Source organism: Phoenix dactylifera, chromosome 1 (genome assembly GCF_009389715.1).
Source record: "Phoenix dactylifera cultivar Barhee BC4 chromosome 1, palm_55x_up_171113_PBpolish2nd_filt_p, whole genome shotgun sequence".
Taxonomy (NCBI): domain Eukaryota; kingdom Viridiplantae; phylum Streptophyta; class Magnoliopsida; order Arecales; family Arecaceae; genus Phoenix; species Phoenix dactylifera.
The window spans coordinates 6,565,053-6,577,500 of NC_052392.1; the positions used below are offsets into that span (position 1 = coordinate 6,565,053).

The 12,448-nt window shown below is 38.9% G+C and overlaps 1 protein-coding gene across 1 annotated transcript; it reads left to right on the forward strand.

Annotated features, from left to right (window-relative positions):
* The first annotated feature begins 7,769 nt into the window (after positions 1–7,769).
* Positions 7,770–12,227, forward strand: LOC103714008 (probable serine/threonine-protein kinase PBL7). Its single transcript, XM_008801107.3, has 5 exons — positions 7,770–8,237; positions 8,983–9,182; positions 9,487–9,676; positions 10,162–10,553; positions 11,153–12,227. The coding sequence occupies exons 1-5, from the start codon at positions 8,087–8,089 to the stop codon at positions 11,759–11,761; spliced, it is 1,542 nt and encodes a 513-aa protein (XP_008799329.1). The 5' UTR covers positions 7,770–8,086; the 3' UTR covers positions 11,762–12,227.
* The last annotated feature ends 221 nt before the right edge of the window (positions 12,228–12,448 follow it).

A 12,448-nucleotide genomic window follows, 5' to 3' on the forward strand; every position in this document is an offset into this window, starting at 1 on the left:
TAAAATTTATAGAAAATTGAGATAAACATGGATTCGCTCGATGGGCAGCCTAACTAGCCTTGCTCGTCATCCAAACTAACATGAGCTAACTCGAGCATTAGTTCAGATAGTACCACTTCTCGCCACGGCAAGAGGAACCATGGTCCAATTCCGAGCATCGTCGACTCTTGCTTTGACTCATGATTGGCAAAGCCTCAGTTCCTTGAGCAATGGCTTAATCTGCATGGGAACATAGGCTAAAAAATAAAATTAGAAAAAAAGGGGGCAAACTTGATCATAACTTGAGGTTGCTTCTAGCTTCTTTTAGACTGAGGTTAGGCCCAACTGAGCATGATCCATGAGCTAGTGTTGACGTGGCCCAAGTGTCTAAGCCCAAGACCATCTATAAGTTGGCCCAACTGGTATGATGTGCATCCCTACATGGTTAATCTGTTGAGCTCTCTTTAATTGCCCAAACACAACTGGAGATATATTAGATATTTCAATCCCTACGGTTGATGTAGCAATATCCTTGATATGTAGGCATGCATATCGAGCATGTTCGGCCTGGCCAAGTGTATGGGTATCATACGCCCGATCCATATCTCTAAACGCTCGTAAGCGATATCAACACTTACATGTAACTCGAGATGAAGTTGATCTACCCCAACACAATTTGGATAAAACATGAGTATTTGATGCACGTATCTTCTCTTTTGCCAAAGATTTTTTTTGTTTCCAGTCATAAGCAGACAATACCAAATATTACTAGATTGATACAAGATTGAAAGAACAATTGCCAAATCTATTCGAGCAGCTATCCTCAAATGAATGATAGCTTTGGATTTATATGATACATACCATGCCAATCTGTGGGCTGACTCAGCCCAAGATTTTTTTTTTTTTTTTTTGGCAACAAAGAGTGGAGAAACTACACTACAATCTCATGAAAGCAACTTTCTAAGCATCGTCTCTAATTAAAGAGGCAAGTTCAGTGGGACAACTATCATTCCAAACTGTGCACACTTACATAATTTGCTAAAAAAAATCAGCAACTCGATTTGCTTCCCGCACGATAAAAGAAATTAAGCATGATAGTACAAAGAGTCCTTATGTTTCGAAGCAGTGGATGCTGATATGAATCATGATCTAGCCTTGCTTCCATAAGAGCCATTTAAATATTTTGTGGGAGATTACATGTTACAAAATATTCTCTCTTCTAAGTTTCTGAAGGCATTTTATGCCCACCTGCTGAATGGGCAAAAGCCTACGTATGTGACGTGAGCGCCGGACTGCAACCTCAGAGAATCCCACAAGCCTACTCTTACACTCTAATGGTTGTCAGGAGCTTCGGCTCTCTTTTCATGACAATTGTACTATGTTCGATTTGTCTCCCTACATTCTTCCCCCAAACAAACGCTTTTGGTACTTTTTTTAGTCCTATTTACTGACTGATTAACTAGAAGCACAGAAGTGTGCCATTATATAATATTTTTCTTTTTGTCGCCATGTTCTATAGCATCCGAGGATTGTTGGAGAGAGGGAGGTGGTGAGAAAGCAATCCAAGAGAAATAAATATTTTTTAAGCCAGCAAAATATTTTGATCATTATGAAAGTTCTTAAATACTTGATGTTGGCTTGATGAGCTACATGTTTGCCCTTCAATGCTAATATTCATTCTCAATTTCGACAATATAATTATTATTTATTGATAAGTTGCGAGGATATACATTAATTTTGTGCTAGCACATTAGTTCATGCATGTATATGGTTTATACCCAATTTTGTCTGAATTTGAACTCTTTTATCACAGTGTACTAATTTATTTTTATGATTTCGTATGTGGAAATTCATCCTTCTTTCTTATGATTTAGTCACTTGATCACTCTTTTCTACGTATGGTATTAATATGAAAAGCCAAAATTCTATTCCATATAGATGCTATGGATGAAACCAATCGATTGTATTGTTCCTAGTACTTCGTTTTATTAAAATTAACTTTGTTGGCATGAATTCATATCATGCAGCAAAAATCAATCAAAAGGAAATCCAGCATTTATAACTGAAATTCAAATCAGCCGAGCAAGCAAAAGGGATTAATTTGTAACCTTATTTTGAGCAAAGATTCGAACCCATCCCCGAGCGATAGTTGTTTCAAGACCAGCCAGGACTAACCAATTTCTGAACTCAATTAGATCTGAGCACATCGGATAAGGTCTAACTTTCATGTCATTCTATTTGACTGGGCCCGCATGCCACTTGGGGTGCAACAACATCCATTTATCATGTTCTAGCTCAAACATAACAACCAGATCCAAACTAATCTAGCTGCACCGAATAGACTTTCGAACCCAAAATAGTCCAGTTCAGGCATAGGATCCGATCTGCTCGAACAATTAATCATAATAGAGCTCCACATTGACAAAAGATCTGGCTCCAAAAGAACCCCATTTTTCCATCAAATTGAGTAGAAACCCTTTCTTTCGCCATTTAAGGGTTCCGATGACTTCTAGACTTTAACTCCTTTTTTTTTTTTTTTTGGTAAAAACGGCAATTCATATAGCTCTAACGTATGTACATCCTGCCAAATCAGAAGAAAACAAAAAATACAAAACAGTCGGAAGCTCTACTGTGGATGTCCAGCAGAGCTCCCCAGAATGCCGTGCAACATAGGAGACGACCCAGTCTGCTATCCTATTCGCCTCTCGAAAAACGTGTACTGCCTGAAACTCATCCATCTCCATAGCCAGCCTGCGGGTCTTCCGAATAAGTGGGTGACCATCTCCATACCTATCCGCACCCCGGATCCAGGCTATCACAATAGAGGAGTGCCTCCAAGATACACCTGCCCAGCCCCAAGCACCCGCCTCGCATAGGATATGCCGGCCCAGGCCGCCCATAGTTCTGCTCCCGCAACCATGAGACCTGTCGTACCCCGGCCACCCACTGCAATCAACCTCCCAAAATGGTCTCTGATAACAAAACCAACCCCTCCTGATCTCCCATCCCTCGCCACACTACCATCGAAATTTACTTTGAGATAACCAAGGGGTGAGGGCACTCAAGAAACAACGGCAAACCTCGGCGCTGAAAATAACTGAATTGAACGTAGCAAGATGACTTGGTGTTCTTCTAAAATAAAACATACATCAAGACTCATTAGAAACAGTTCACTGGTTTTGAATGCATGGATCAATCCAAAGAGATTTTGGCGATTTCCTGCACCTATGAATTGACCAACATCTTTGGTTGATCCTAACCTATGGATGACTAAGATAGCTTGGTCAAACAAAGTTTTGCTATCATGTTTCTTGTTGAGTGCAATCTATAATTGTCGTAGTTTGATATCTAATTTTAGGATCAAGTAAATGGAGTCAATTTATTTTTTGAATCTCAAATAGTATTGCCTACTTGGCTCCTTGGAGTGGTGGTACCATAAAGCTTGTAGCACTGTTAGATTACCTAAAATTGACCATGGCATGAACAAAAAAGAAAAAAAAACAACATTGCATGTTTAAAAAAATGCACTGTTGGAGCACATAATAAATGGGTGCAAGTTGAAACTTGAGAAAATAAAAATAGGTCATATAGACACTAATAAATGGAATTGACCACATGGTCAATCAACTGCATAACCACATTGCTTCCACTCCAAAATCTGTTTCACCATGATCCATGTCCATATCCAACATGTCTTGGAAAACCACCTGCAGTTGTGGGCAATCATGAATATTGTTAGTATGGATAAACAACAATTGGCCAACCATCTTCATGCATGGCACTTCACTATTGATTTCAGATTGTGAGAATGGTAGGAGGGAAGCAATTGACTTCAAGAACTAATTTACAAGTGCCATATGAAAGGCATGGTTTGCACAATAGTATATCTGTGAGGACTCGTGTGAGCGTGTGTTTAGTCTCACATCAGTTATTTGCTGGGTAGATCTTGGGTACTTATACAGGATCAAAGAACCCAAATAATACCTTCCAGCCAGCCATTTTGAGTGAGGTCCTGAGTTGTTACAAATGGTATCAGAGCAGATCCGACTCATAACCTATGTGAATTAAGGAATACTGCAGCACGGATCCATTGGGGCTGACCACGAACCGATCGTGGTGTTTGTGATTAGATTTGAATGGATTTGAACCCTTAGCCTGACAAAGATGTTAGGGTTTAAACAGAAGGAGTATGTGAGGACCCATGTGGGCGTGTGTTTAGTCCCACATTGATTATTCGCTGGGTAGATCTTGGGTACTTATACAGGATCAAGAAACCCAAATAATACCTTCCGGCTAGCTATTTTGGGTGAGGTGCTGAGTTATTACAGTATCTATATCTAGTTTAGATTTTTACCAAATACATGCTTAATATTATTGAATCATACCATTTGACATTAGTTGAATTTGAAGTAAGCATAACCTAAACTAAGATATACCTAGGGAGGAATATTTCTTATCTGACTTAATCTTTGCATTGCTACTTGGGCCATTTTGATTTAGTCATTTCAAATGAAAATACTCAGCCAATAATCTAAGTGAGACTCTCATATCCATTTACCTGGAAGTGCAGCAAAAGTCTTCTTTATTTTTTGGTCTTTTCCCTTGATTTTACCATAAGTCTCACTTTCCTGTCACTCAAATAAAAAAAGGCATCAAATTTAAGTTGCACTATAAATATTTTAGATTTAGGTCAGTCTGGCCTAGGACCTCATAACATGTGTTATATTGGATGGTCAGACCTTAAATTGGCATCTATGTATAGCTTATTAATGTATGAGACTTCTTGGTAAGTAATAAATGGCGTTACAATCCTAGGAGCCTTGAGTTTTGACCTTACCACAAAGTATTCTTTGTAGTCTCTGGTCATGGTTCAGGAGGATTAAATTATTTTCCCAAGTTTCAAATAGTTGCCCAGGTGGAAACAATATGAATGCAGGAAAAAGTTTTCAATTTTTGTATGCTGCTTGTATGGGAGACTCCTTTGAGATTCAGCTATTGGCTCTTACTAGTGACCTAGTTAGCTAACCGCTAAATAATATGGTTGACCCAATATTTGTTTAACTTGATCGAAAGTTGATTTGGTATAGAATTTGATATGTCAACTCTTTGAGGACAATGTCAACCCTTTAAGGATCTTGGTTGGGCAATAATCTTCCCATCTTTGAATTTCATTTTCGGTAGTTGGTAGGAGAAGCCTCTCAATAGTTTGCATGATTTTGATTGTTACAAGCACAATTTGACAAAGGTGTTGATTTCAACCCAAATTTGTAACTTAACCAATTCAAGTAATGCAATTTTTAGGTTTTATGCAAAGGTTTAGTATCTCAATTTTAAATAAATCATTTTAAGGCTTGGAGGGCATAGCTCGTTTTATGTTACTTAACGCTTACAAGGATGAATTATATTTGATTGCAAAGATCTACATTTATGAATTATATTTGATTGCAGAAATCTACATTAAGTTACTCAAGATAGGAATAGTGAAGCCTCCTTAAGGATGTAGATTCCTTTACAAGCAATAACTTATATGTTTTTTTGAAGAAAAAATGAAAGAGGATCCTTTATAAAATCTTCGCTAATGATCTCGAGAAAAGTTTTTATGAAATGCATTAAATAAATTCTATGCCTTACAAAATACTTTTGACTCCTTATTGAAGACTTACCCATTTTCTAGCTATTCTTAATTTAGCTTCTAAAATAACTACATGCGACCAATTTATAGCTAAAGTAACCATATATAGGATTATATATTTATGTCATTTTATACTATGAAATTTTAATTGACTAAGTAATGTTGAAATTTGCTAAGTCATGTTGGGTTCAAATTAACCAAACCCACCCCACTTGCGTGAATAATAAAGTTGATAGATAAATTAAACTCCGTTCTACATCGGTCAGTTTTAATTAGCTAGGGTTGATGTTAACCAGTCTATTTGCCCCCATTATATGAGCCAATTAAGGAGCTGAAAATGTTCACATTACTTCAATAATCTAGTTACTAATTTATCTGTATTAAAATAGAAATTTAACCATCCAGTTACTCAGTTATTAATCTGTATTAAAATAAAAATTATTGAGTCTTGAGCCCACCTTCATCCAGGCACAACGATAAATCAAACTCTGTTGTCACAAATTCACTATTTCATGACCATATCATCTTTGGAATGTCTTTATCTAGTTAAGACCTTTGCATACACATTTAATATAAGGCATTTTTGATAATATAATTCAATATCAAAGCTACCCCATGTTCCAAGTTCAAGTTATGGAATGGGTGGCCTGTAGACAGGGTCATTTGGATAAAAAAGGGACTGAAGAGATGCCCATGGAAAGGGCTATCTACTTACAAAAGTGCAACCGCCATGCAAAGAGAGAAAACCTAGTTGTCCTGCAGCGAAATATAACACATGAAAATGGCTATCTGCATCAAAGTAAAAGCCGGTGCATCATGTCAGGGGTGCACCACAGGAACAATTCAAGATGAGGTGAGCGGGTAACAATTTGAGGTGCTGCATAATAAATGAGGTCCATAGAAACGAGAACTCTGCTTAGTATGATGCACCTGATGTAGGATATAATTTCTCCTTACAGTGGGCTGCTACCAAAAATATCAGATGTAGAGTTGATAGTATTATTGTATGCTTAATAAAGAATATTCTCGCACTTCTTAATACCTTGACATATTTTCATGTATTAATTAGGGTTAGAAAGGGTAGTGCTTATAGAGTATAAACAATCAAAATAAACTAATTCAAATATCTCACTTGTTAGTAGAATCACAGGCACCCATCGTATTCTCCCTTTTTTTCTTTTTTTGGTAAAAAATAGGAGGGGGAAGAGGAGAACCTCACCCGCGTAGCAGCCTCCACTGGGCTCCCTTCCACCATGGAATGTTCGATGCAAGCCGTAAGTTTCCGCGTATCCTCCTCGACCCGTGGGTTCTCTCCACTGGATTCCCCATCCACGTGTGAGTACGTCACCCCAGCGCCACCTGGGTACCAGCGGACCAGTAGTGCTTCCACCAAAAACGTCCAGATGTGGGGCATCCGGTCCCCAAATTTAATCGACGCCCGCACGTTTCGAACCTGGACCACCCCGGTGGAAACAAAGCTCTCTTCTCTCTATACAACTTTTAAACAAAATGATAATTTTAGTGATAGCATGAGACGACTAAATTAAATAAAAAACAAAGTGTTCATGTTTTTCTTGTCGTACATAGCACGAAGGTGTCAGCTTTTGCAGCCATTCACGAGGTCGGTGCTGGTTTCATCAGCTCACACGCTAAGGGCAGCCCTGAAGGCCACGCGGCCTTGCATGCTCGTACAGGATGTTTCGCATGAAGAGAGGTGTCATTTCTGCCCCGCTCCATGCATCGCCGACATCGTTCTATCCGCTCCATCGCTTTACATATACTTCCATTTATTGTCGTTCTTAAGAAGAAATAGGAGGTGCATTAAACTAAAATTAATTTTATTTAATGACGAAATTAGTTTTGATGAGATGGGGAATCATAGCCATTCATTCTTGCTCTCAAGTTCATTTTATGTGCCCTACACAAGTTTTGGGTGGCTTAACATTCTAGGAAGACTTACCTTGGAAAATATATTCTCCATAGAATAGAAGTTGGAGTGTGAAAGCCGTTCTTAGCCCTTTGCCTGTTAATTAACTACACATTCCCTCGTCTAGCGGCTGAGCCCCCACAGACAATCTGCTGACTTTTCCCCTTGCTTGCTCTCTCCTCTCATTACAGCTCTTTCCTCTTTGCTCTCCTTTTTTTAACCCAACCTCAGCCCCCCCTCTCTCTCCCAGTCCCACCTCCCCACAAAAAAACCGTCTCTCTCTCTCTCTCTCTCTCTGTCCTTCCCCCCTCCTACTCTTATTTCCTTTTCTCTTACAGTTTTATCTCATCTTGCATCTTTGGGCTCGCCCTTTCTTCTCTCTCCTTTCGTTTTCGGAAAAAAATCGTTTTTTTTTCCGGTGATCTGATCGGCCGCGGGAATCGCAGCGGCTTGAGCGCGGTGGCGACGATAGTGAACGAGCCAGAGAGTAGCTGCCGTTAAAATTTGAGATTTTGGGAGCTTTTTCAATCTCTTTGTGGGCATTGGAGATGGGTTGTTTCTCATGTTTTGGATCGCCAGATAAGGAGGAGGAGGAGGAGGAGGAGAAGGAGAAGAATGAGGAGAAGGAAGGAGGTGGGGATGTTATGAGGGACACCTCAGGTGCTTCATCTTCTCATCATGGGACCAGAGCTAGCTCAGGTAGTGTGTTTTTTCGAATTTTTCTGTGGAAAGATTGGTTTTTTAAGTCATTTCGATCAACTTAATTCGATATTTGTCTTGCTGTTCATCTGCAGCTATCTTATTACTCGAGAATTTGGATTTTTCCTGTGAAAGATTGAATTTTTTTGATTAATTTTAATGATCGCTCTTCAGTATGACTCTGGCTTATCTTCAGTGTTTTTTCTAATCTATTTTGAGTTTTGGTTTGTGCTTTTAGTCCCCATTTTCCCCTTAATTTGGGCTCTTGTCCTTCAGTCCCCTGTTTTGTTTTGGTTTACTTTGTGGTTTGGATTGTTTTAATGTTTTTCTTATGTTCCTTCTTTTGAGTAAACAGTTTATGAGCTGTTTGGGGATTACTGGTTGTCTGAGAGTTATTTCCAGTATATATGAATGACTTGAATGACTTCGTTCAAGGAGCAATGATTTAAAATTATGCATTCGGTAGTTTTTCGCTTCGCCGGGTAGGGAAGTGATGGTATTGAAGTCATTATTTGGCGAAACATCTTCCACATTGCTCTAAGATAACGAATTCCATTTCCCAAATCTTTTGTCTATTGATTATAGTTGTTGCCATGTCATATGATGGTTTTCATCAACATTACGAACTCCAAACAGGGTTTCTGATATACTATCTCATCGTTTGCGGTCAGAGACTTATTTTTTACCATATTTAATTTGATTTTCTTACTTAATAATATTGATTTTTTTTTTTTTTTGGTGCAAGACAAATCAAAGATGCAGAACGGTTCAAGCTCCAGGAATGAAACATCAGTGCCCAGAGATGGAACATCATCACGTATCGCAGCTCAAACTTTCACTTTTCGTGAGCTTGCTGCTGCAACTCAGGACTTTAGACTAGATTGCCTTCTGGGGGAGGGGGGTTTTGGTCGTGTGTATAAAGGACACTTGGAGAGCACTGGACAGGTCAGCTGATATCACATTACTTGATTTTATGTGTCAATTCATGAACCATGTTTCTTTAATCTATTCTCTATAGCTTAATGAACATGTTTAGTGAAATTAAAATTAGAATTCATTGCATCTGGTCCATCTTTGAATGTTCAGTTAAGACCTGTAAAAAGGAAAGAACAAGGGCACCATGCATGTTTCTACATGTGCAAATCATGTCTAGTTTGTTCTTATGTTTTGATCTGTTTTTTTTTTTATAAGCTGTTGCTTGCTGGTTTTGAGTCATGGAGCCAAAAAAAAAAAAAAAATATTTTGGCAGGTTGTTGCTGTAAAACAATTGGACAGGAATGGCCTTCAAGGGAACAGAGAATTTCTGGTGGAGGTGCTCATGCTCAGTCTATTGCATCACCCAAATCTTGTCAACTTAATTGGTTACTGTGCCGATGGAGATCAACGCCTCCTTGTGTATGAGTTTATGCCTCTAGGATCATTGGAGGATCATTTGCATGGTCAGTTTCTATACCTTCTTTAAGCTAGTGATTACAAAGTTATTATTTATTTCTTTATTGCTGGGGGAGTTCATGGAACTGACATTCGATACAAGTGTCCACTGCCAGTGATACGAAGAACACCTTGGGTTCTTAAAATACATCTAAGACAAGACAGTGGATAAACTTCAATTCTTTATGCTTCATTGTGTTATCTTATGATCTGCTTACTATGAAGTTGGCACAATTTGCTTGGATATTAACTTTTGATGTTTATGCAATATAATGAGGAATTTGCTCAGTTCACCTAGATTCTGTTTTTAGAAGTCTCTTGACAGAATGTCTTGAAGTCCATGCATCACTCTGGTGCTCTTAGCTCGATAGAAAGAAAATACTTTTGCTTTTTGAAGTATCAGAATTTGTGTTATATATGATGATTAGAGTACTTGGTTATCCTTTTATAGTTCACAATTCGAGTACATAAATCACACATCATTCTTTCACAGATATTCCACCTGACAGAAAACCCCTTGACTGGAATATGCGGATGAAGATTGCAGCTGGTGCTGCTAAAGGCTTGGAATACCTGCATGATAAGGCAAACCCTCCTGTTATATACAGAGATTTCAAATCATCAAACATCCTACTCGGTGAAGGATATTTTCCTAAGCTGTCTGATTTTGGGCTTGCAAAACTTGGCCCTGTTGGTGACAAGACTCATGTTTCAACCCGGGTCATGGGGACATATGGCTATTGTGCTCCTGAATATGCAATGACAGGGCAGCTGACGCTGAAGTCTGATGTCTATAGTTTTGGTGTTGTTTTCCTCGAATTGATTACAGGGCGTAAAGCTATTGACAACACCCGGGCTGCTGGGGAGCATAATCTAGTGGCATGGGTAAGTAATTTTCCTTACTGTTCTCAATTTCTCATTGTTCACTTTTATTAGAATTTTATTTACATTTTCTTTAATGTCTCGATCATGTGCCGCATCATTATTGTTGGCATGGGAAGTTTATTTTTAAGTTTCCATGTAACTGCACTTCTCTAGATGTGTATGTCTCCATCTTAATATTGTTTAAGGATAATGATAAATATGACAGAAGGGAACTTTGGCAACATCACCTTGCTAAACCATCCCATTGGGCAGAATTTCTTTCAAAGAGTGGATACCAGTTGCGGGGATTTCCTTTTGAGCTGTCATAGCATTCCGGGTGGTGTCGAAATAGACTTAGCTTGAAATGATAATTTACTAGACTTCCTGGTCAGAAGTTTGGAACCTATGAATTCAAAAGAAAAAAAAATCTGAAGTTCTGTGCACTATATCAAGTATTTGAAGATGTGTAGATTTTGAATGTAAGAGAACTGATGCTTGAAGATATAGTCTTCATATTTCTTAATTTTTGAACTTGGAAATTGACAAGGAAATTTCAATTTGATAAACTGAGATGGCAAAAATTTAATGTCAAATAAGTATTGGTTTGATCCTGTATGCAGGCTCGCCCATTATTCAGAGATCGAAGAAAGTTCCCCAAGATGGCAGACCCAAAGTTGCAAGGCCACTATCCACTGAGAGGACTATACCAAGCTCTAGCTGTTGCTGCGATGTGTCTGCAGGAGCAAGCGGCAACTCGGCCTCTTATCGGGGATGTCGTCACTGCACTTACATACCTAGCTTCACAGACATATGATCCAAATGCAGCTGCTTCTCAGAGTAACAGAGCCGGTCCATCCGTCCCAAGGGCCAGAGAGGATTGGAAGAGCCTTGGCTTTGGGTTTGACAATCAACATGCCATCCAGTCACCACATCGGCATTCACCTGACTTTAGGCATAGAAACCTTTTCAGGGGGCCAAACCTTGGAGATGGAGGCAGAGGAGATGTAGTTGGTCAGTCTGGAATAAATTTGGATCTTGCTGAATTGCAGATACAAGAGTCTCAAACGGACAGCGCAATCCGTCTAGGAAAAGCTAGAGAAGCTCCAGGGATTTCAAACCGAGACCTTGATAGAGAGCGTGCAGTTGCAGAGGCAAGAGTGTGGGGTGAAAATTGGAGAGAGAGAAAGAGAATGAAAGAACCCAGCAACTATGATAGTACAAGTGAGTAGTTAAAAGGCATTCTTCGGATTTAATCCATTACATCATGCATTTGCCATGTTAGTCTCTAGCAGAAAAGGCTGTTACAGGTTCTTCAGAGTAGATGCATCATCCATTCCATCTTAGAGCCATTCTCAGTTCTGGGAATAAGGTTGTCAGTTGCTGTGGGTCTGTAATTACTGTGAATTCTCAACCATAAGATCACACTCCTTCTGCAGGTGTGGTTCTTTGGGACTAGATGTGGAAAGTAGGCATCAATTGAAGGGAGGGTTGCATTTAAGAGTGAGTAGATATCTAGCATGTCACAGTTAGGTTGGGTGCAAATTGCTGCACTCTGTTAGGATGGCTGTCTGAAGCCTAAAGAAAAAGGTGTCATAGTTTTGGTCTATAAGGTCTATGTCGGGTATGTTTTTGTATGTCTCATAGCAGTTTTTGTATTTATTTATCTTATATAAAGTATCATATGTTTCATGGCCATGTTTTTGAATGCTTGTGGCGCTTCATCTCTTTTCTTTGAAGAACTTTGCTTCTTAATGCGAATCATACCGCAATCTGACATAAATCATCAGGAACAATGAAAGCATAGGGCTTTATGTTGCTGGGCAAAGCAATAGTTATATTTTTTATGGAGCTCATGTTTGTGTATGATGAGTTTTTTTTTTTTGCCTCATCAGGAACAATGAAAGCATAGGGCTTTA